This window comes from Lonchura striata, chromosome 8 (assembly GCF_050655825.1).
Source record: "Lonchura striata isolate lonStrDom1 chromosome 8, ASM5065582v1, whole genome shotgun sequence".
Taxonomy (NCBI): Eukaryota; Metazoa; Chordata; class Aves; order Passeriformes; family Estrildidae; genus Lonchura; species Lonchura striata.
The window spans coordinates 30,009,943-30,033,227 of NC_140710.1; the positions used below are offsets into that span (position 1 = coordinate 30,009,943).

Here is a 23,285-nt window from a genome sequence, read left to right on the forward strand (position 1 = left end):
GTGGGTGAATAAACTTTCAATAGGGTTTAAACCATTAGTACATTCTTATTAAATGTCTCTAAACTCAGTTGATCTAAAATAAACTGTTTGATTTTTCCCATAGCAGCTTCATTTTACAATATCTGGAGGAGAGGCTTGAAAAAATAAACCACCCTATAATGTTATGACTGCCATTTGTTTGCAAAGCCAGCCAGTGGAGTTTTCCTGCTCTCCTTCCCCAGCAGAGTAATCAGCATTTTTTAGGGTTATTGTCTGGAAGAAAAAAAATGGCTGGAAAAATGTTATTTGTTGTTATTAATTCAGTATCTAAACTGGAAGGAGCCTGGAAATTAAAGCTGTCTGCCTCAGCGTGGATGTCAGCAGTATGAATTAGCTCTAATAATTCCATATTCTAAGCATGCCAAAATTATGTAACAGGGCTAAGAAAACATCACCACAGGACCAAATTGTAGGAAGTACCCCATCCTACCTGCATTCCCATTTCTAATAAAAAATCAGCCTTCCAGTCCTTAAAATCTCATCATTTCTGAATAAGAGCAGGAAAATGCTCAAGGAGAGCATTGAGACAGCCACACACCTGGGTGTGAATCTGGGCCCTTCCCAGTGGCCTTGCAATGGCCCTCCTAGCAGGGAGAGGGAGGAAAATGAGCCCTTTTTGGGGTCCCTGACAAGCACCCATGCAGGAGCAGGAGGGGCTGGGTGCAGTGAGAGCCCCCCTGGCTGGGCTGGGACTGCAGTGACACATGCCAGCGTGGTCACGAGGATGTGGCAGTGCCACCAGCCTGGCGAGTGCTTGAAAGAGGATTTAACAATCCCAGGCTCCCGGGTGTGACTGCATTTGCTGTTCAGCTCAGAGTTATTGTTTGCATCTCTCAGGAGGTCTAGGTGAGGGGGGAGTTAGTCAGAAACTCTGCTCCCTTGGGAGTCAACAAGTTACTCACAGAATTCACAGAATCACAGAATTCACAGCATGATCAGGTTGGAAAAGACATTAAAGATCAACGAGTCCAACCCAGCCCCAACAGCTCAACTCAACCCTGGCACCCAGAGCCACGTCCAGGCTTTGTTAAACACACCAGGGATGGTGACTCCACCACCTCCCAGAGCAGCCATTCCACAACTTTATCACCTTTTGTGTAAAATCTTCTTCCTAATATCCAGCCTGTATTTCCCTTGGTGCAGCTTGAGGCTGTGTACTCTGGTTCTGTCAGTGCTGCCTGGAGACAGAGCCCAGCCCCAGCTGGCCACAGCCACCTTCCAGGAGCTGTGGAGAGTGACAAGGTCACCCCTGAGTCTCCTTTTCTCCAGGCTGAGCACCCCCAGCTCCCTCAGGGCTTGTGTTCCACTCATGGGTGGGATGGTCCTGTGCAAAGTGTCCTGCCAGGGGAGAGCCCAGCAGCCTGCTCAAGGCTGACAGTAAATGTCAGGAACACGGTGACATGCTCCTGGGGAGCTCGGGGAGGTTAGCAAATGCAGGCTGAGGCTGCCAGTGAACTCCCTGGCTGTGACTAATTCGGTATCAGCCAAGCAGCTGCCCTCATCAGGGATGAGTCAGGCTGAGCAGAGGCAGCCGGAGCAGGCAGGATGGCATCGCCACACTCCGAGAGGGAAGGGAGAGCCCCAGATGCAGGTGACAGCCCTGCTGGGTGCCCTGGGCGTGCTGTGCCACCCCATACCCACCTCCCGCGGGGCCTGCACGTCGATGAACTCCTCGAAGATGCGCTGGGCCTTGGAGGCCAGCTTGGCCGCCGAGCGCGTCTTCTTGAAGTCCTCGCAGGCCAGCCAGAACTCCAGGTTCTCCTCGCTGAACTCTGTCTTCAGGAAAGCACGGAAAGCTGCCAGCCCGTCTGCCAGAGACACACAGGGAGTCACACGGGGAGCAGGCAGCCATGCCTTAAGGAGCTGAACACAGGCTAGGCAGAGTTAACAGGAATAAAGTGTTGAAGTGACTTCAAAGGCCACACCCTGGCAGTATGGGAGTTGTGGCTCTGCCCAGATGGCTCCAAGATGGAAGCAAAGGAGGGTTTGGTCACAAGATCTCACTTTTTCTATAAATTCTGCTCCATTTGCATATCGGGGTTAATTATCCAATTCCAGCTTTAGCCCATGAAGTCCCACCCTGCTTGTTTTTCTCTTTATTCCACATTGTTTGTGCTCTTGGGCCTGAGATTTGGATCATTTGTCCTTGGTTCCCAGCTAGAGCAGGAATTGTTTTGTCTCCCTGCTCTATGCAGAGAACTCACCATGCCCTAATATAAAACCCAGACCCACACACTAAAGCAGCCCAGAATCTGAAAAATAGAAAAAGCTAAAACCTGAGGAATCAAGAAAAAGCAGGGAGCTGTTCCATTCTCAGACATCCTTCCATCCACCCCGGCCTACCAAAGACAACTTGATATTTCTCCCAAGTTCTGCCATCCCAGGATGCATCCATAACTTACACCACTGATGAGCTGGGCTCCTGTGAGCTGCCATAAAGCCAAACATCACTTGATGTATCTCTGAAAAAGTGTTTTTTCCAGCTAAGGTGGCAGAAGGCTTTCCTCAGGACTGGGACACCCACCTAAAGTTACTCATGGAATTACCAATGTTCAACTCATGATAATGCTACACTTTATGAGGCCCTATCTGCCACTAAGAAAAACCTTCAATAAAGCATAGCTGATGTGGACTTGCCTCCTATGCTTTCTGTCATTTTGCTTTATTGCCTTGTGCCATTTTTAGTTCTTATTTAAACAGAGAAAAGCTCTCAGAGAGTCTGTTACAGCTCCAATAAAGGGGAGAGGGAAAGGACTTGGCCTAATTACGGCTTGTCTAGTCAGTGGTAAAAGTGTGCTTATCACTTGCTAATGCTCAGCAATTGTGACATTTCAGTAATGCAATCTGAGTCAGCCAGGGCAGATTAGAAATATGGAAAGATTTATTAGGCAATCTGTGTTAAACCCCTGCCTGGGCGTATTTATGGACACAGCCATTGTTTTTTATTTCCTTTCCCTGAATGGCACCAGGGGAGTTGATGTAGCTGAAGGCTTCACACATCCCCTTTCTCCTCAGGATAAAGTTAGCTTCTCCTTTTTATATTTTTTCCCAGCAGTGTGTTTCTAACTCTTCCTGCTCTTTTGCAATAGGGTCTAGGTTTTTGTAGTTCATGACTGGAAAGCTCTAGGCTACTTCCAAGCAATTGTCTAAAAATATTGATGCAACTGGGGACGAGCCTAGTGAGGTCAGACTCCTCAGAAGGATGAAGGGAGCAAGGGCAAGGTGTGTGCAGCCCCTCATCCACCAGCATCCTCAAATCCTTCTGGGCAGGGTTGCTCTTGATCTGTTCATCCCCCGGCCTGGATTGATTTTGGGGGTAATCCAGGGGCAGCACTCTGCACTTGGTCTTGTTAAACCTCATGAGTTTTCCATGGGCTCATTTCTCAAGCTTGTCCAGATCCCTGTGGATAGTCCTAGCATTTTCTCAAACAGACTACTCAGACAGTTCCTTCTATATGCTGTATGTGCTATATATATGCTGTATATGCTATATAAAAAATATGCTATATAATACATACTATATATATTATATATTTTATATATTTTATATATAATATATTAAAATATTATATATATTACAAATATATATATATTATAAGCTATTTCTATGCTCTCTATATGCTGTGTGTGCTATAGATCCATAGCAATATAACACTGTCCTGCATCTCCCCTGCATGTCCTAAACTTCTTCCTGCTCCCCTTGTTTCTGGTAATAACTTAGATATTTTCCAGCTCCCTCTGAAACCTCAAGCCCTAAGCAGTGGCTGTGGGTATTAAACAGCACTAAAAAATCCTATTTCTGTCTGTGTGTCAGTCAGAGGAGATGTCTGACTGCCCAGATCCTCAGAGGGAAAGGCCAAAGATATATTAGACCAGATGAACCCAAAGTGCAAGCTAAGCCTCTCTCCTCTGCCTTCCTCAAAGCTCCTTCATTTGGGGTTTTTTTGCACTGACTGCTCCATCAGCAGTCTGCTATCAGCATAAAAATGGATCCATCCCATCTCAGCCATGCTCCCTCCTGCTGTCAGCCCCAGAAATAGCTGCATTATTCCAGCTCATCCTGACACTTCTTCCTTCAAGCAGTTTTAGGAGGAGATCGGGGTTTTGCACTGCTAGGGTAGACAAGAAAACAAGGCTCTCATCCAAGCAGCACTGCAGGCTGTGGGTCCAAGCTGGGGCAATATTGTGACATCAGCCCCAGAGAAGAATGCCAAAGGAGCAGGCACCTGCCAGGATCCCCCTGCCCGTGGCTGCTTTGAGCATCTCCGTGGGTAGGGAAATATGGTGCAGGTGAGGGATGTTGTGGGGCTGCTCCCCTTCCTGAAATCTGGACACAGAAACATCTTCCAAAACCTGTGTCCCCCTTAGTGCCTCTAAAATTCACAGGGCCTGTGAGAACAAGGGAAGGACTGGAGAAGAGAGCAAGGAGTCTTTGCATGCTGGCAGCTTTCAGAAATAAGGAAATTAAACAGGGAAAAGGTTCCAGTCCCTCGAGATCTATGTCATTTTATCAAGCATCAGCTCCTAGGATGCTTGATGTTAAATATTCCAGCACCAAACACACTGCTATGTCTCTGCAGTGTTCCTGCTGAGGTCTTGCTCTCCTATCCCTGCCTTGCTCTTTTTTTTTTCCCTCCTTTTCCTCTACAACAGCCCAAGAGCTGCAGCACTGACAGAGGATCACTTGCAGAAATAGCAGTGTTGCATGAAAGTACCACATCTGCTAAAGGTCATTGATGCAGAATATGATGTCTGAAAAATAGGATGCCTGAGCAACAAAATACCTGAAAAATAAAATACCTGGAAAATGTAATATCTGAAAAATATAATACCTGAGAAATAAAATACCTGAGAAACGAATTGCCTGAAAATATAATACCTGAGAAATAAAATGCCTAAAAAATAAAATACCCGGAAAATATCATATCTGGAAAGTATAATACCTGAGAAATAAAATACCTGATAAATAAATTACCTGAAAAATATAATATCTGATAAATAAATTACCTGAAAAATATAATACTTGAGAAACAAACTACCTGAAAAATATCATATCTGGAAAATATCATATCTGAAAAATATAATACCTGAGAAATAAAATACCTGAGAAATAAAATGCCTGAGAAATAAAATACCTGAGAAATGCAATAACTGCTAAAAGAAGGGAAAGTCGTGAGTGACAAGGAGAGAAAGGCATTTGCTACAGCCCTGCCCCAGAGAGCATCTGCAGCAGGTTCCCCTGGGACCAGAAGGTTTCCATGAGTTCTGCCTCCTGCTCTAATGTCAATCAGCTCCTTTTGATCCTGAAATAAGTTTAGACAGTGAATGGATAAATAATAGTGTCTGGCTGTTCTCTGCTTTTTTGCTACACTCCTGTCATGCAGCCCTCGGAGCCTTGGAGGAGCTGCAGATGGTGAGGCTGAACCTGTGAGGACTTGGCCTGGGACACTTTGGGTGCAGGAGAGATCAGCCCTGGCTGCCTGGTTTTCCATAATTTTCATCTTTAACCCTTGACTGCCTGCCAGCCTTTCCAGCTGTGCCTGACAGCCAGGTTTGGGGAATCACTGCCAGAAGTTTGTCACGGAACAATGACAAGTCTGATTGAAAGGGCAGGAGGACAATTAGGCATGGGAGCTGCCACCACCTGAGCTGGGATTTGACCTGGATATTGCCTTCAATCTCCTCCTCTCCTTCATAGCACATGAAGGCTTTCAAGGAATGATCATTCACAAATTGATCAGCATTTCAAAGCTCGTCCCACCCAACTGGACATCTTTTTTTCCAGGACAACCACCACTGGAGTGCAGTGTGATATGAGCAGGAGAGAGATTTCACCTCCTGAAATGTCCCAGCGTGCAGTTCCAGAGGTATGCTTTACAGAGAAAGCACAGAAATTAACTGGACAACTTTTAACTTTCTAATTAATTGGACAACTGGACATCTCTTTTCCCAGGACAACCACCACTGGAGTGCAGTGTGATACAAGCAGGAGAGGGAGTTCACCTCCTGAAATATCCCAGCGTGCAATCACAGAGGGATGCTTTATGGAGAAAGCACAGAAATTAAAAGCAGGATCAGAAGTCTGCAGAAGCAACAGCACAAAATAATCCCTAACCTGAGGCCTGAAGGCCACTCAGAAGGACAGGATAATTCTGCTGTAGCTGCACAGCCCTTCAGGACAACTATTGGACAATTATTCAGGAATTTGCCTCAAGAGTCCTTTGCTTGAAGCCAAAGGAGGAAATTGATCCTGGTGGAGCAGATAAATTGAAGGCAAAGAAACAGAGCTCTTTACTGGGTGTTGAGAGTCTGAGGGAGAAGCAGCAGACATTTGATATTTTACTTTTGTAGTATAAATCTAAGCTTCAAAATGCCCTGCTCTCCATTCAGACTGACTGAGGAAGGTGCAGAAGGGATTGTGCAAGTGCTCAGACATTACTCAGGATCCTGCAGTGTTGCAATCTGAAATGCAGGGAATCCTCAGAACCTTGGGCCTGTAAGCCAAAGCTTAGAATTAAACACAGGATTTGATCTGAGACCTTGGGAAAGGCTTCCAAACTCAGGTGCTAGAAGTGAGAATGTGGATTTATAGTTTAAAGCAGAGACATGTTAAGTTGAGGAAAGTTTAGAGTTTTAGAGTTTAAGATACGGAAAAAACAAAAGTAATTACAAAGGTAAACAAGAAGTTTAAAATGCAGTACTGTATGTTTGTGTGCCGTAACATAATTGGCTAGGAAAGCTTACACTGTAGTATGAGTCCATAAAACAAAATATCTAAGGATTGGGTCGAAAACATAAATATCCTTGTTGGTAGTGTTTTATTGGTCAATAAATCCTTAAAAGGTCTTGTAACTGGGGTCTTGTGGCCTTCTGAACCATGCAGTGAAGATGTGAGCCAAACTCACCCTTCCTGCCTGTGTCGAAGATAAGAAAAATAAATCACATAATCTAAAAAACTCAGAGATCCTGTCTCTAACTCAAAACTCCTTCAACAATCCCCATAGTGCAGATCATCTGTGAGTCAGGCAGTGCCAGGCAGGGCATGTGAAGACAGGGACTCCTGAAATCCCGTTCAGGAGATGGAAAGTGGATCCTACCCAGCCAAGAGGGACAGAGGTGGGGAGCAGAAAACACAAGACAGGTCTTAGCTAAGCTTTCTCAGCATGGGGAAGAGCTCAGATTAGTGGCCTAAATCATTCAGGCAGTTTAATAACCAAGCACCTGCCGCTGTAAGGGCAAGAAAGCAATCACCCATCATTTATTTAATGCACATGTTTCACTCCCTCAGCAATCAGAGTTCATGCAGGGAGTAAAAGTAGAGTCCCTGTGGTTGGGGGATGGATGGATTGGCTCCCTGGAATGCATTTGGTCCAGGGCTGGAGGGACAAGGTGACAATTGCACAGCACATGGATGTGCTCTCAGTGCTGCTGAGCAGTGCTTCCCTTCATCTCAGCTGCCTGTCAGCACCACAATGCTAATGCTCTTCTGCCTTGGAAAGAGCTGGGAGTAGGTTGGGATATTCCTGTGCTGTGTAGGAAGTGAAGGAATGTGTAGACAACAGAAGGAGGAGAACAACAATAAAGTTTGGGAGGAAGAGCACGGAGATCACAAAAAAAAAAAATCCAGAAAAAAATCACCTTTTCCTCCAAATTGCAAAAACTCTGGAGAAAAATCACCCTTGAGATAAAAGTGACTGTTTTTGGGGTTGGGTGAGAAGTTTACCATGGGCTGAGGACAGACTGTCCTGCTGGATGCTAGAGGAACAAAAATCTGTGTGTCCAGCCCCGTGGGGGACACAGAATGAGACATGCTATGGCTTGTATTTCCCTCCAGCAGGCTGTCAAAAGAAATCCTCATCTGGCCAGCCTCCTGGGATGGGCACAGGGAGAGGATTATTCCTCAGTTACTCACAAGCATGCACTCACACTCTGGGGACCACGCTGAGCTCGCCTCCCTGGCACAAAATGGGAAAAGTTGCCAAAATCCAGCATGTTAAAACCATTGCTTTTTCTCCCTGGGCACCCAAGGAAATGCTGCAGACGGGTCTGCCTCTTACTCTGTCAATTCTCTGACAAAAGCAGCATCAGGCTCCCACTCCTGTTGCTTGCTCAGGAGCCCTGAGCCCAGGGAACACAGCAGTGAGCTCAGACAGGCTCCTGATGTAAAACAGGGATTGTCTGCCCCAGCCCAGGCTTTCTGAGTTGATTTGCCCTGCCCATTAACACAAACAATTAGGATATCATTGCACTGACCCATGGATGTGAAGTTGCTGCATCCTGCTGCTCAGCACTGCTCACTCCAGGAGGGATGAGGGAATTGAGTCCCAGGGCCAGCACAAAAGGGAGGTGGGGAGAGCCCTCCCGCATTTCCTACTCACAGTCTCTTGTTAACTCTAATAACTTGTCAACTCAAATTATCCTTTGAATGGCTCGGGGAATAAATCCAAATCAGACCACTCTATGCAGGGGGGCATTACCCAGCCTGGGAATCACCCAAGAGACAACAACTGCTTCAAATCCCAAGGGATTTCAATCCTCCTCTCTCAACGGCAGCAAACATTACCTGCACGGTCATTCCTTCTTCAGAAGGGTGAGGGGAGATCAGGGGGGCTCCCCAGGGCCACCACACTTCAAGGGATGTCTGGCAAAGGTGATAATGCAATCACAGAATGGTTTGGGCTGGAAGGGACCTTAAACATCATCTCATTCCAACCCCTCTGCCATGGGTGGGCAGGGACCTCTCACTAGAGCAGGTGGCTCAAATCCCCAGGGACTCTCCATGGAATCTGTGCAATGCATGACACTCCTCACATCACTTCCATTTAGAAACCTTTTGGAGACTCCTGAAAATAGGAAGGGCAAGAAATGTTTTTCCCATCTCCCAAATTACTGCAGCCCTATGAGCCTGCTCCATGTATGAGAGCAGCCTGCTCGGCAGGGCACTTTGGAGACCTCTTAGGGAGCTCTGATCCTCATTCTGGCTCCTTGGAGCAATTTTGCCACTTGTCCAACCCCTGGCAATATTGCCCACAAGGTCTGCCCCATTTTCAGCTGCTCCATCAGCTCCTGAGTCCCCCTCCAGCACTTGGGGGTTTGTTTTCCCTGGGGAAGAGTTTGGCTGCGAGGCACCGAATCCATCTGACTGCAGCAGAAAGCACCACACAACCCCTCGAAACCACAATCTCCTTCCCAAAATAAATGAACTGTCCATCTAGTGAAGACAGTTTCTGACAGATGTGTCAAGCAGAAGTGCTCTACCTGCTGATGCTGTGAGCCCCGGGGGGAATTCTCCTTAAGCCCAGCTGGTGCTTAGCCCATGCCCCCAAGCATGAATTCCAATTTTCCCTGGCTAATGCTGTTCACCTGAGCAGTCACGGGGAAATTAGGCTGGGACAGTTCTGTCCTCCTCTTGGCACTAAAAGCAGGATTTTTGCTGGCAGCTTCCCTCACAGACAGCCGCCAGCAGGCCAGGCACGGCTTTATTTAATCCCAGATTTTGGCCAGTTAAGGCATAAGGTTCCCTTACCTGTGTAACATCAGCACATCCTAACAGCGAAAATGCAACTTGTACAATATAATTAATTCTATGAGTATGTGCTGTTCTCTCCTTTAAACAAGTGTAACTAAAATAACACTTCTGTTTCAACAGAACTTTTTGTATTTGCATCATTATAACCCTTGACTGCCAGGCTGGCAATTCCAGAAACTTCAGGTGCAGAACAGTTATAAAATATTCCTTTAGAAAGTAGTTTATTAAACAACAAATTTTTTTGTCACCAATCACCAGGCAATGTCACTGTGATTGCTGATAAAAATAGATTAATTTAAATTTTAAAGATCACCTTCTGTTGCCATTAGGAACTGAATATTTTTCATTAGAAACTGAGTATTTTTCATTAGTGCCAGCGTCTTATCAGAATTACTTTCCATTCTAAGAGATGGGAAAAGTCTTGATAATTCATTTATCACTGTACAAGACTAATTTATTAATAAAACCAGACACCCTTGTGGAGGCTGCTGGACGAAATAATTGAACTAATGTTTGATTTTGCATTTTTGCAATAACCAGCTGAAGAGGGAAGAATCTGTATAACATCAGGACATAGGTGGGTAAATTCACTGGGGTTTGTAATCCAAGCTCTTCTTCTGCACTCTAATGAAGAAAATTTCTACTTTTACACCAGTGAAGGATAAATGGGTTTGAGTTCAGGATGATAACAGGGGTGTGAAAATCCTGCCCTCCCCTTTCTCCATTCCCCAGGTACCCTATAATCTCCTTGGTGTACTTTCCTTCTTTTTCTGAATTCCCACAAAAGAAATGTTCCTTTTTAGCCATACCCAGCTACACCATATATTTTTTCCCCTATTGGCTGCAAGAGCAATGATCTCAACTAGATACTGCTGCTAAAATTACATCCTGCTTTTCCTGCCTTGGTCAGCCAGCCTGTTTAAAGTTGTCACTTAATTCCCTGCCAAAACTGTTGTCATCTCAGCATAAACCTAGCAAAATTACCTTAAAATTAGCTTAATAACATAATTTACACTTACATTTTAAAATGTAAGGAAAACCTGAGTCCCTAAGCAAGCCAGACATCTCCTTATTGCCATGAAACAGTTCAGCCCCCACGGTGACTTTTCCCCAACCTCAACTCATTTGGGTTTTTTCCTCCAAAAAAGCCCATGAATGAACCCATACTGGGAACTTCGCTTTGTTTATAATTTCTCAGTGTGAAAATGCTGCTGAATCAGAGAAATATTTGCAGAACAGAACTCATAGGATTGAACAGAGCAGGGGTTGCTGATTATAGGTTGGCATAAGGTCTCTGGATGTGAAATTTTCGGGTTTGCTGGGATAACTGTAGATCAGGCTCTGCTCAGGGGGACCAAGGGGGATTCCTCTGTGACAGGAAAAGGCAGCACCTTGGGCTGATGGCTTTTTGCAGTTGTGGTTTTCCTCGTGGTCAGGAGCAAGGACGTGAAGGGAACACACAAAACTCTTTTTTTTCCTGCCTGTAAAGGATGGTGGCTGCTGGGGATGAGCAGCTCTGAGGGACCACGCCCTTGGACAGGGGTTAAGGGAAGAGGAGGGAAAAAAAAGGTAGAATTTGATCTCTACTCACATTTATGGGACAAAAGGACATCAAAAGAGTCTGCCCATCTTGTAGCTTCTTCTGTTGACAGTCTTCTGTAAGGAAAGGAAGGGGGAAGTTATGGACAACCCACAGCTGCTCATCCCCTCTGGAGCTGTTTGGTGAGGACACCGAGGAAGGCTGGAATTCCTCTCACCTGATTTTGGAGGTGTAGGGTGTAGAACTGAGCCAAGTGACCCTGGGCTTCCTTTAGAATCAGTGAAGAGATACCAAGGGAGCCGCAGGGACTCTGCTCAGCTCACGTCCCCAGGCAGGCAGGTAAAATAGGCCAGATGAATCATACCCAAAAAGGCACCAATTTTTCCTCATTGACTCTAAGCAGAGGCCCGGGAAACAAGCTCAGATGCAGACATTTACATTGTAAAAGCCAAAAGTCAGGCGAAATGAAACTCAGCCTGTAGAAGTGTTTATTTCTCTTGCTTGCCTTTCAGGGGAAGGACAAATCTTATCTCAGGTGTAAGCAGGGACTTGTGATCAGATGAGTCCCATCCCACACTTCTCAAATCAGGGCTCTGGAGGGTTTGAAGCATCTCCCTCCAGCATTTTGCAAACCACCACCCGAATTTTGGCAGCGTTAAATACAAGGCTGAGCTGAAGATGACCTGAAATTTCTGGTCACCTCTTGCACCAAGCAAACTGCTCAGGCTTTGATCTGTGATGACAGAGGTGTAAATGACATCCCCAAATAGGTGCAGACGTGTCCCACACGCAGCAGTGGGGACTGTGAGTATGTCCTGTCTCATGGCAGAGCTCGTGCCAAAGTTCCAGGAATTTCCTGAGGCTGCTCCTGCTGGATCAGTGCCGCTTTGTTTTCCTGGTGGAAGCAGTCTCAGCTCACACAAAGTACAACAAAAGGAAGACAATACTGGAGGGGGGTGGTGGATGGGGGGGAAAGGGAAGGGCAGCAGTGGGGTTGGGGTGGGATGCTGCAGCTATACTCACTTCAAAGCCCGGTTGGGCTTGTCCGGAAGAATAGCTGTGAAATCATTATATGAGTCTGATTTGTGAGACAGGCAGCCCAGGCGAGTCCTCATCCCTCTGTTCCTGTGGTCAAGGTGGGGAAGCAGGGGTGTTAGCAGGGGAAAACCAAAGAACAGGATGATTATAAAGTCTAGCCAGCTTGGCAAAAGAAAAAGAACAAACCCAAAAATAAAAACCTCAGCGGCTTTGTGCCAGATCTGTGTCCTTGGTTCCCTCATGTGTGAGAGGGACCCTGGGACATCTCCAGGCTGATGTTAAGGGTGAACACAGCACCAGAGCAGCTGAAGGATCACTCACGCCAGGCATTCAGCTGCCTTAGCTGGCAGAAAGCCTTTGAAAGGCTGAGCTTTGGGATGGTTTCTTGAAAAGTCCTGCTCTGGTCAGGTGTGGGAGGAGAGCAATGGGCAGCAGTACAAGAAATCGGTCACCACGTTCCAGCAGCACCAGAAACAAAACAAATACCAGAGGTGGAGGGCAGGAGAGGGCTGGAGGAAGGAGAGGGGTAATAAGGCACCTGCAAGGTGAGCCTGTGCTGCAGCACCAATCGTTCCCAGCCAGGATCAATCCCGAGCGGCTTCTTTAGACTCAGGATTACATAAGCAGGATCAAACTGCCTGTTTCCTGACACGCTTACCCAGGCAGAAAATGGCTTTATAGCTTTTTTTCCTCTAAATTTCAGCCCAGCCCTAGAGCCTTCGATCCCATGCCAGCCCCTGGTGTCCTTGCCCAGCTCCTTCCCGGGACAGCAGCCGCAGCATCCTTCATTACATAACCCGGGCTGGGCAGGCACAGAGGGACAAGGAAAGGGAGCACACGCATGCATTGCACGGGCCTGGCATCACCATCTCCCCAAAAACATGTGGGGCTGCTTCATGGGTTTGCATGGGCTCTGTGACCTGCCTCTCCAGCCCTGGGGTGTCTCCTCTTGGAGATTTCCGGGACATCAAACTGGGCCATTTTCTCCTCTGGACCATGGGAGCAGCACTCAGCGACCCCATCTCCACTTCCCAGCTGCTGGACCTACTTTGGAGCTGTTGGAAGCCCTTCTCCAAGCCCTGCTCCCAGCCAGATGCCCAATACTTTCCATGGCTGCACAAGTACAGCGTTTTTCCCCCTTCCATCTGTAATTCTTGCAGAACACTTCAGCACCAGTGCCTGAGCCAATCTGTAGCGTGCCTGTTTCCCCCTTCTCCTCCCGCCCTTCAGAGAGCTTCTATTATTGCACATTTTAATGTAATCTTAAAGCAAATTAAATGTTAATTAAATGCACCGAGTGTCTCCCTGGTGCAGCACAGGCAGCTCACGGCGTTTAACAAGCACAAAACCCAGGAACTCCTCAGTCACAGGAATTGTTGCACAGCCTCCAACTACGGCCCCACGGCCGTGGGCACTGCATGAACTCCAGATGAGAGCACAGGGAGTGCCACGTTCCCAGCTGTGCACCAGTGGACACCAAACCCACTACAGGATCCTCCTGGTACCTCTGCAGATGCCTCCTACCCCCCCACCTTGCTGTGCCCTGCTCTGTTTGCTCACGAATTTCCCAGCAAGAGGTGTGACAGGCATCACCGCAGCGCTGCTCACATTCCCCTGTGATGCCTGAGATCAAGGGACTGCAGCAGGGAATCAGAGCAGAGAGGGCAAGGCAGGGAGCTGCTTCCTCATGGAACACACTTCTCTTGGTGAGGACTTCCCAGACAGGGCACAGGGGAGAGAAAGGGGGAAATAAATTGGGTCTGCAGGAGGTGGAGAGGCAAGGGAAGGGCAGGAAGGGACACTGCAGTGGGCAGAAGGGCTTGCTGGACGAGGCAGACAGTGACAGGGTGGCAGGGTTGGGGGATGCACCGTGTTCTTTCCAGTTACCTCCGTGGGATCAGTAAGGCAGCCATGCAGGCATCCAGCTACGGTTAACCCTTTAACTGGCTGGCTTGGACCACAGTCAGGGCTGCTTGCAGGAGGCAGGAGTGCAGGAAGAAGGGATTTACTCTTTCATGTCCTGGCACTTAAAAATGCACCAAAGGATCCTCTTTGCCACAGCCAAGAAGGGCCAGTTGTCCTCAACCCATTTGATCCTTGCCTCCTAAAGTGGAAAGTCAATTGTTCAATGGAAGACGTTGAGAGTTGAGGGATGGCCACAGAGGAGAGACAGCATTTCCTTCTAAGACCAGGACTGCAGATAAAGTCCAGCTTCAGGTCTAAAACGGTTTGAGTTTGGTGTCCCAGCTCACCGGGGAGCAGCAGGAGTTGGCATTATCCCACTCATCCTTCAGCACCTCCGAAGGTCTCTCCTCGAGGGGCAGAGCTCTGGGCTGACCTCACCAAGAAGACCAAACTACCTCTTGTGCCTGTCCCTCCAGGTCATGGCTGATGTTACTGGCCAGGCATCAGGGAAAAGCTGGCGCTGCAAACAGAACAACAGGAGGACCTCACGCAGCTGCAGGTGCTGCTCCTTTCACCAGCACGGGCTCAAGCACTCACACAAAAATGACTCAAAGCAAGCAGGGCCTCGCTGGGGTGGTGGGAGCCTGAGGGGAGCCACCAAGGAGATGCACAGCCTGCAAAAGGGGAGGGAAGGAGAGAAGGAGAGAGAGGGAGACTGGAGATGTGGGTTCCTTGTGAGCCTTGGCACACTGGGGATCAACTGGTTGATGACTCTCACATCAACAGAGAGTGAAGGTGAGATTCAGCAGGCAGAAGAGCCAGGGGACAGAAAACAGGACTCTACAATGAGCCAAGGCAAAGGGTTCTGGTTTGCCAAGCTCCAGGTACCCTCCATGTCATGGTGTCACTGGGACCAACCGAGGAGGAGCCCGAGGAGCTGATGAGAGCTGAGAGGGTGTTCAAGGAGCCAGGACCCTGCTCTGGTGGGGCCTGGGGAGACCCTGGAGCTTGGGCTGCCCAGTGCACCATCCCTCTTAAAACCTGATTACATTAAAAACGCACAAAGCCTCTTCCCCACTAAATTAATGGAGCCAGGATTGCACTGCATTGCCAGTGAGTGCATTTCCTTAATCCTCGCCCCGACCGGCTGCTTCTCTGACTGAAATCAATCCTTGTAATTCCTTAAGCCCCTCTAAATTTCCTCATTAACAGCCTCACCCCCATGTGGGGCCACAGCACATGACTTCCTAGAGTGCAGCAGCTCCTGCTTCTCTTTCCCACTGCTGCTCCGAGCTGGCAGCAGAGCCATCTGCCCTCTCTCCTTTGCAGCCTCCTCCAGCAGCCCGAATTTTGGGGTACTGTTATGAAGGAGCCTTCAGCTCACCCCCACTGCCACCCACTCAGCCCCCACAGCAGGCACCTGCACCGCTGAGCAGCACCCAGCTTCCCTGAGATCCCAAAGTCTGTCTGACTTCAGGGGTGCTGGGACCCCGTGGAGGCAATCCTGCTGCTCGTGGATACCCGTGGATGTTGCCTCTGTTTGCAAATAAATCCAGTCAGTTTTGACTTTAAAATGTAATCTGTCGTGTCTGGCAAATTGCAATAAAGGTCTTGGCGAGAGGTTTTGCCTCCCCTGCTCCACCCTTCATCCTGCCTTCCCCTCCCATGGAAGGAACCTGGTCAAGGAGAACTACCAGCCTCATCATGGATGAGTTTTGGGGGTTTCTCCTTGACAGACAGGAAGGGAGGGGTGTGATTAGGGCATTCAGGTTATCAAACCACCTGGGCAGAGATAAAGAAGCCATCCCAATACAAAAGAAAAAAAAAAACAGCAGCACAAAGGTTAAAAAACCAACCAAACAAATAAACAGAACAGCAAACCATGAGATCTCTCAGGGGCTTCAGGAGATTAAGACCATCCATTCACATACAGAGAAAGCCAGGATAAAAAAAAAAAAAAAAAAAAAAAAAAAAAAAAAAAAGAGCACGGAGGCACTGCAGACAGACAGACACCGAGAGAAAGATACTCACTGCCTTTGAGCTGTCCTCTCTGCCGGTGGGTCTGTGCCGACAGCGTGGTCAGAGAGGCTCTGGGTAGAGAGCAGAGCGGGCTTCTTCAGAGCCAGCCCCTGCTCGGGCTGACAGCTCAGCTCCGCACCCTCCCTGCCCAGCTCCGCACCCTCCGTGCCCAGCTCCGCACCCCCCGTGCTCAGCTCCGCACCCTCCGTGCCCAGCTCCGCACCCTCTGTGCCCAGCTCCGCACCCTCCGTGCCCAGCTCCGCACCCTCCGTGCCCAGCTCCGCACCCTCCCTGCCCAGCTCCGCACCCTCCGTGCTCAGCTCCGCACCCTCCGTGCCCAGCTCTCCGCGGGCGCAGCAGCGCAGCTCAGAGCCGCTCTCTCATCAGCCCCAGCCCGGCTGCGCAGCCGGCTCCGAGCGCTCAGCGCCGGCTCTGCTCAGGAGCCCAGCGCATCCCAGCGCATCCCAGCGCATCCCAGCTCATCCCAGCGCCTCCCAGCTCACCCCAGCGCATCCCAGCGCCTCCCAGCTCACCCCAGCGCATCCCAGCTCATCCCAGCGCATCCCAGCGCTTCCCAGCGCCTCCCAGCTCACCCCAGCGCATCCCAGCTCATCCCAGCGCATCCCAGCGCTTCCCAGCGCCTCCCAGCTCACCCCAGCGCATCCCAGCTCATCCCAGCGCATCCCAGCGCTTCCCAGCGCCTCCCAGCTCACCCCAGCGCATCCCAGCTCACCCCAGTGCATCCCAGCGCTTCCCAGCGCCTCCCAGCTCACCCCAGCGCATCCCAGCTCACCCCAGTGCATCCCAGCGCTTCCCAGCGCCTCCCAGCTCACCCCAGCGCATCCCAGCTCACCCCAGTGCATCCCAGCTCATCCCAGCGCATCCCAGCGCCTCCCAGCTCACCCCAGCACCTCCCAGCGCATCCCAGCTCACCCCAGGCTCACCCACCTGGCAGCAGCAGCGCAGCCGCTCCCCCGAGCCCCGGGGCACCGCGGCGCACGGGCGGGGCTGCCCAAGGCTGCCAGAATAAAGCACCCGCCCGCCCGGCTGCGAGCGGCTCCCCGGGGCTTTAGGGAGGGTTGCTGCCCCCAGATCGCTCATTTGCCACAGACAGGAGGGATGGGGGAGTTTCACTGAAGAGCTCGGGTGTCAGCAGGGAGATTTTGGCGCAAAGCAAAGGAGGGTCTCGTTGCTGGGCACGGGAGCGATGCACCCAGTGGTGTGGCAGACAGCCTGAACCCACCTGGGGCTGGACATGCCCGCAGGCTCCCTCGGTGCTCTCACCCCAGAGGATGGGCTGCTATCCCCCTTTTTTCCTCCTGCACCCACCAGAGAACTTGTGTGGGATGGCCAGGGCACCACGGTGACTGTAACAACAACCTCACCCATGGCACCAGCATCCCCCCAGCTGTGGGCTCAGCACAGCCAGCAGTGACTACACCCCGTGCCACACAGGCACTGATGGGGGTCACAGCCTCGCTGAGAGCTCAAGCCATGGGATCTCCATTGCTTTTTTTTTTTTTTTTTTTTTGATCCTGACAAAGCTGATTGACTAAAACAAACAGAAAACCAGAAAGAAGAAGAACTGATAATAAAAAGAATTCATAATAAAAAAAGTCCTCTGCAGTTTAACAAGTCATTGCCTTTTCCCTGGAAACTTGTAGTCACCTTCCTGTCTGCTAAAACACTGCTGGCCCTGGCACCCTGGTGCTATGAGCAGGAAACATGCCTTGAGATAGCACATTATCACCAGGCCCCATCCCTGGGGAGAGGCAGAGTCCTGCAAAACCTCCTAGAAAAGCACAGGGATTGGCAGCAGTGCAGCAAAGATCCAGCTCTCCACCAGCCTGGATCCCCTCCTGCACAGCCTGGCTGGCATGGAGATGTTTGCCTTGTTCTCATCCTCCCTGGCAAAACCCAGGTTGTCCTGGCTGGGATTAATCACATCCCAGTTATCAGAGGACAAGCATTGCAAAAATGCCCTGGCCAGTGAAATCTCTAAAGCACAGTCAAAGGTTGAGGTTCATCCTCTGCCTCTCTTACCACAGGCTGGTTTGTCCAAGTTAAATAACAGTCAGCTGCAGCCCTTGCCCCAAAACCTAAGCCAAATTTAACTTCTAACGTGTTGTGTTTGGTTTAATACATCATTTCCATGCCTCTAGGCTCCCTCTGGGCACTGCAAGGTTTTCATAACAGACCCAGGACATCCCTCAGCTCACCCACACACACTTTGTGGGCTGGAGGAGGCCACTAAAATGTTCAATCCACACAGCTCGGGGTGATTCTGCTCCATTATTCAGATTCTCTGAGACTTTGCTGCAGTCCCAAAAAGATCAGGCTCTGGTCCACCAACACTGGGTGGGACAAATCCCCAGATCATGAGAGTGCTCCCACTTCTCCTTCTGCTTTTATATATTTTTATATAAAAATATCATATATGTATTTATTTATTTTATATAATGTATATAAATAACTTATAGTTATTTACATAATTCATATATTTGTATATGTATATAAATATAATTATAAATATATGAATACATGTAATCTCTTTATATAAATATCTGTTTTATGTATTTATATAAATATATATCTGTTTTATATATTTATATAAATATATATTTTTAGATATTGCCATCTCACAGCCATGAGAACCTCAATTCCTACTTCTCCAGTACCTCATTAGACCCTTTTTGTGAGCTCAGTGAGATCCTGAATAACACCCAAATTACTTTGATTGCCAACAATTTTTCCTTCTAGTTTCCTGAGGCAGGTGTGAGTTAATAGGGAGCAAGAATAAGTGAATTGTTCTGACACAGGCACTACGGGAAATGTAATTAAATTGCAGATAAAGAGAATTATGGGGTTTTTACAGGGTAATATTTTAGAAAGCCTCTGTGCAGTAGGTTTATAGTAAATTCCTTCTAAAACAGCCCCCCCTGCTTCTGACCACTCTTTAGTTTCTATTTAAATGCTTTTAATAAAATAACTCATTTTGATATTAGGCTTCAATCCCATCCAAAAATTTAAATCTCTCCAAAAATGACTCTAGAGCAATTTCCTCCTAACCTGGCAGCAGCAACCACGCCTGCAGTGAACACGAGCAGCGTTGGGAGTGTTGGCTGCCACCGTGGAAGGGCAGAGGGGGATTTGCAGCCTCTTCCCTACACATTGATCTCCCTCTCCAGGGTCTTTTTTATTTTCAATGCCTCCCTGCCTATTGCAGGAGTTTTGATTACTGAAATGGGTTTTATCCAAAAAACCTCATCCAGACCAAACAGCTCCACCAGCTTCAGTTGCTTTTACTTCGTGATTTTTCTTGGGTCCTTGGCAGCCTCTCTCCTGGCTGCTGCTGTGCTCCAAGGGCTTCGTTCAAGCTTTCACAACCTCTTGGTCCAAGAGGATTTCCCCTCCTGCCAAAAAAAGCACTCCTTCACTTTGCTGTGGTGCTGGGCAGTTACATCCCTGTAGGTGAAGTCATTCCCTGGTGTGTTTTCCTGAGACCCTGCTGCCTCTGAGATCTCAGAGGACACTCAGCAGCCACAAGAAGGTTCCCCTGCCCATGGCAGGAGGCTGGAACTAGATGAGCATTAAGGTTCCTTCCAGTCCAGACCCTTCTGGGATTTTGTGTGGGCTCTGTGGCTGCAAAATGTCAATCACAGGGGGTTGGCTGTCTCCCACACTAGTCCAGGCTCTGGGAATTCAGGTGAGCTGCCTTAGGCTCAGCCACAAACCTGTGGCCACACTGTTGTAACCCAGGGGGGATTTGGGCTTTTGCTGGACTACTGAAAGGAGCAAAATGTCATTTGCTCTCCTTCATAGCCATTCCAAATTTATCCAGACTCCAGAGTGGCACTGATATGGGCCCAACCCCAAGGGAATTCAGATTACTAATTAATTAATCACTCTCCAGAGATTGCTCTTCTCCACCACCATTTGCAATTCTTGGAACTTGCATCCGACTCTGCTCACTGTGCCAGGCTGCCCTGCTGTCTTGTCTGAAAGCACAAGGTGTCTGCCTTGGAAGGAAGGAATTATGATTGGTGTAGATCACTTGCTAAACTACAAAACAAACCACATACTTATCTTAATTGCAAATAGAACCTGTTCTTAAAAAAAAAAAAAGGTAATGTGGAGAGCAGGAAATGTCCACAGATGAATGTTTTTAAGGAATTGATTTTTCTATTCATCTTAAACCTCCAGTCATTCTCCACGTCAGGCCTGGCAGGGTGGAAATCCTAAAAGGTGAAACAAGGAGAGCCAGAGTTTCAGGGACAGATGAGGAAACCAAGCAGGCACCTCACATATGCTCTACAAGGCAGGGCAGGAGATGGGAGACACCCACTGAGCCAAATTCCCCTTGAAAATGAAAGCATACGTCCAAAAGTAAAAATAAAAACGAGTTACATAAAGTGAGATCCGCAGATGTGTCTGTGGCTTAGCTCGAGAGCATGGCAGCTATTTAAATTGTCCCCTGTGTCAATGACAAAAGTGTCTCCTGGCCATGCTCGTGGCTCCTGGGCTCGGTGGTTGCTGCAGCAGAACAGATGCTTCCCCTGCTCCCTCCCCAGCTCCTCCGGGCAGGCAGGACACAAAACCAACAGCAAAGCAGGGCAGGAAGCTCCAGGCTGAGAAGGGCAGGCAGGAATCAAAGGGAAGAATTTCCCCTTTAAAGCACTTTATGACAATTTCGTAATTGTTCCCCGAGGAAAGGCGCTGGCGTGCCCAGGAGCAGCTCCGCGGAAGGGAGCTGGGGAGGATGCTGAGCGCGGAGCAGGGAGGCAGAAGGGATCGGAGCTGACACAGAGCCGCTCTGTGCAGCCTTGGAGCCCTCCCAGCTCTCGGCATCGCTCTGCTGTCAATATGGCAGCGGCTGGAACGCAGCTCTGAGCGCGGCTGGGAAGCCGGGACAGACCCACCCCGGCAGACAGAGCTCCACAAAGATCCCCTGCCACGGATTGCCCGCTCCCTCGCAGGGTTTGGTTGAGATCTGATGCTCAGCACAGGTCAGGGAGACAGATAAGGTTAATTTTCTGCCGGGAGATCATCCGAGATGCTCGCAAGCAGCCTGCATTCCGTGAGCTGACTACTGCAAACGAGCTGTTTATTGAGTGTTAAAAATTCGGGGTTGCAGCCCCAAAGCCATTTATGATGGACAAGGTCTGCTTCTGCCCTGCTCTTATCGCCGTTCTTCCAAAGCCTGGGGCCTGCGGGGCACCCAGGTCCCAGAGCGAGGATTTCCCGGGGCCATTCACGCTCCGGGGATGCGCAGCTGTGCCACGGGGAGGTCACTCCAGCACAGCAAAACACCTGGGCATGTGCTTAACTTTAAACACCGGGGTGAGCTGGGATTTCTCTTTCATCCATCTCTGGAGGCTGCTGCTGTAGCCTGAGCTAAAATATAAATGAGGTGAGCGAGATGAGCTCGTCCTCTTCCTCCAGCAGACGGTGGCTCTTTCATAAAAATGCCTGATGCACCCAGCAGCAGTTTCTCCTCGGGAGAGTGGCTGCCAGCAGTGCCCGTGCCCTGCCAGGCTGGAGAGAGATGCCAAAGCCCAGATGGGCAATGTCCCCAGAGCCACATGGCAGGGGACAGGGGAACGGGGGGACGGGCCAGGCTGGTCCCAGCGCTGCTCTGGGGGCTGCAGGGATGGGAGATGAGAGAAGGGCAGCTCAGCAGGGCACAGGGAGCTCAGCCCGCTCATTTTGCAACCTGTGGACTCCCCAGCTGGAATTCGACCGCATTCCGCTGGGATGGGGCACAGCAGCCGAGAAGATGCCAGCACAACGGGCCCCTTGTATTTGTCAGCTGTGCCAAATAACCAGTTTATTTCCCCCACCCATGGGAGAACCCTCACCGCTGACCCTCACCGCTGTGGGGGTGTCGGAGCAGCCCCAGAGTCACGGCAGGAGGAACATAAACCCCCCAGACCAGCTTCTTCTTCCCCAAAGAGAGCACATGCCTCTGCTATGTGCAAGTTTTTGCTCCAGCCTCAGCTCAGCGCAGCTCTCTCCTCTCCAGCACGGAATCGTTTCGCTCCAATTGGTCTCGTTTTTAACCAGCTCGGCCCCAGCGCTCAGTCACAATGTCACAGACACCCAAATATTCAAAGCAAACGCAATCCACCATTTTAAAAAACCACCGCAGCAGCAAAGCAGGGCTGGGGGGAGATGCCGAGATGGGGAAGATCTCCGAGGTGCAGGCACAAGCACAGGCCGGTGTTTTCTCCCAGCATCAAAGGCCCAGCGCTAATCCCATCGCAACGGAGATCGCCCCAGAAGCAGCCCCGCTCCTCCCCAGCCCGGGCTGGGCTGAGCCGAAGAAAAGCTGCTCTTTCCCCGCCTGCTGACTAATTACCAGCCCTGCCTGTGTCCCTTTGACCATTCACAAGACGCCACGGGAAGATTAAAGCAGGGGGAGCAGCACCGCAGTGCCATTAATGGGGTGACATCCGAGCATCACCCTTCCCCTCCCACTTTGCAGAGTCGCCCTTCCCCGCAGGAAAATGGGGCAGGAAAAAGTCGCATTCCCTCCTCCCGCAGGGAAGGCCTTTCATCACCGCCCTGGCTCTTACCTGTGCTGCAGCTACGTGGCTTTTGGTGCTTGATGGCCATGGCTGGTTGGGGCCCTGAGGAGCTGCGGGGTCCCGGAGCATCGGGGCGGGTGTGGGACTGTCCCGGGCTCGGTTCTCTCCTCCAGAGCAGCAGCACCGTGCCCCTTCCTTCCCCCGCGGGAGGAACGGGAGCTCTGGAAGGAGAGGGAAGGGGGAGAAGGGAGAGCTGTGGCAGATGCACACACACTCACACGGAGCAGGGGCTGGGCTGGGGTGGCACTGCCTGCCCGGCTCTCATCACTGCCGGGGCTGGCTGCTGCCCTGGGGGAATGGGCAGCATCCGCGGCTGGCCCGGGCACCGGGAAAGGGACGGGAAAGGGACAGGGAAGGGACGGGAAAGAGTCAGGGAAGGGACGGGAAAGAGTCAGGGAAGGGACAGGAAAGGGATGGGAAAGAGTCGGGAAAGGGACGGGAAAGGGACAGGGAACTGACGGGAAAGAGTCGGTGAAGGGACGGGAAAGAGTCAGGGAAGGGACAGGAAAGGGATGGGAAAGAGTCAGGGAAGGGACAGGAAAAGCAGAGGAAAGGGACGGGAAAGAGGGAAGGGACAGGAAAGGGACGGGAAAGAGGGAAGGGACAGGAAAGGGACGGGAAAGAACCA

The 23,285-nt window shown here is 49.9% G+C and overlaps 1 protein-coding gene across 20 annotated transcripts in view; it reads right to left on the bottom strand.

Moving 5' to 3' along the window:
* RGS8 (regulator of G protein signaling 8) overlaps positions 1 to 22,921 on the bottom strand; it is a 31,005-nt gene extending 8,084 nt beyond the window's left edge. Inside the window, exons 1-6 of one of the 20 annotated variants that reach the window (XM_085586766.1) lie at positions 22,646 to 22,667; positions 16,083 to 16,141; positions 14,034 to 14,571; positions 12,132 to 12,233; positions 11,160 to 11,224; positions 1,681 to 1,847 (exon numbers count right to left, since the gene is read on the bottom strand). In XM_085586766.1, the coding sequence (XP_085442892.1) occupies positions 1,681 to 1,847; positions 11,160 to 11,224; positions 12,132 to 12,233; positions 14,034 to 14,059 (360 nt within the window). In that variant the 5' untranslated portion in view covers positions 14,060 to 14,571; positions 16,083 to 16,141; positions 22,646 to 22,667. The other 19 variants (XM_021545791.4, XM_085586760.1, XM_085586765.1 and 16 more) reach the window with 19 other exon arrangements.
* Between the last annotated feature and the right edge of the window lie 364 nt (positions 22,922 to 23,285).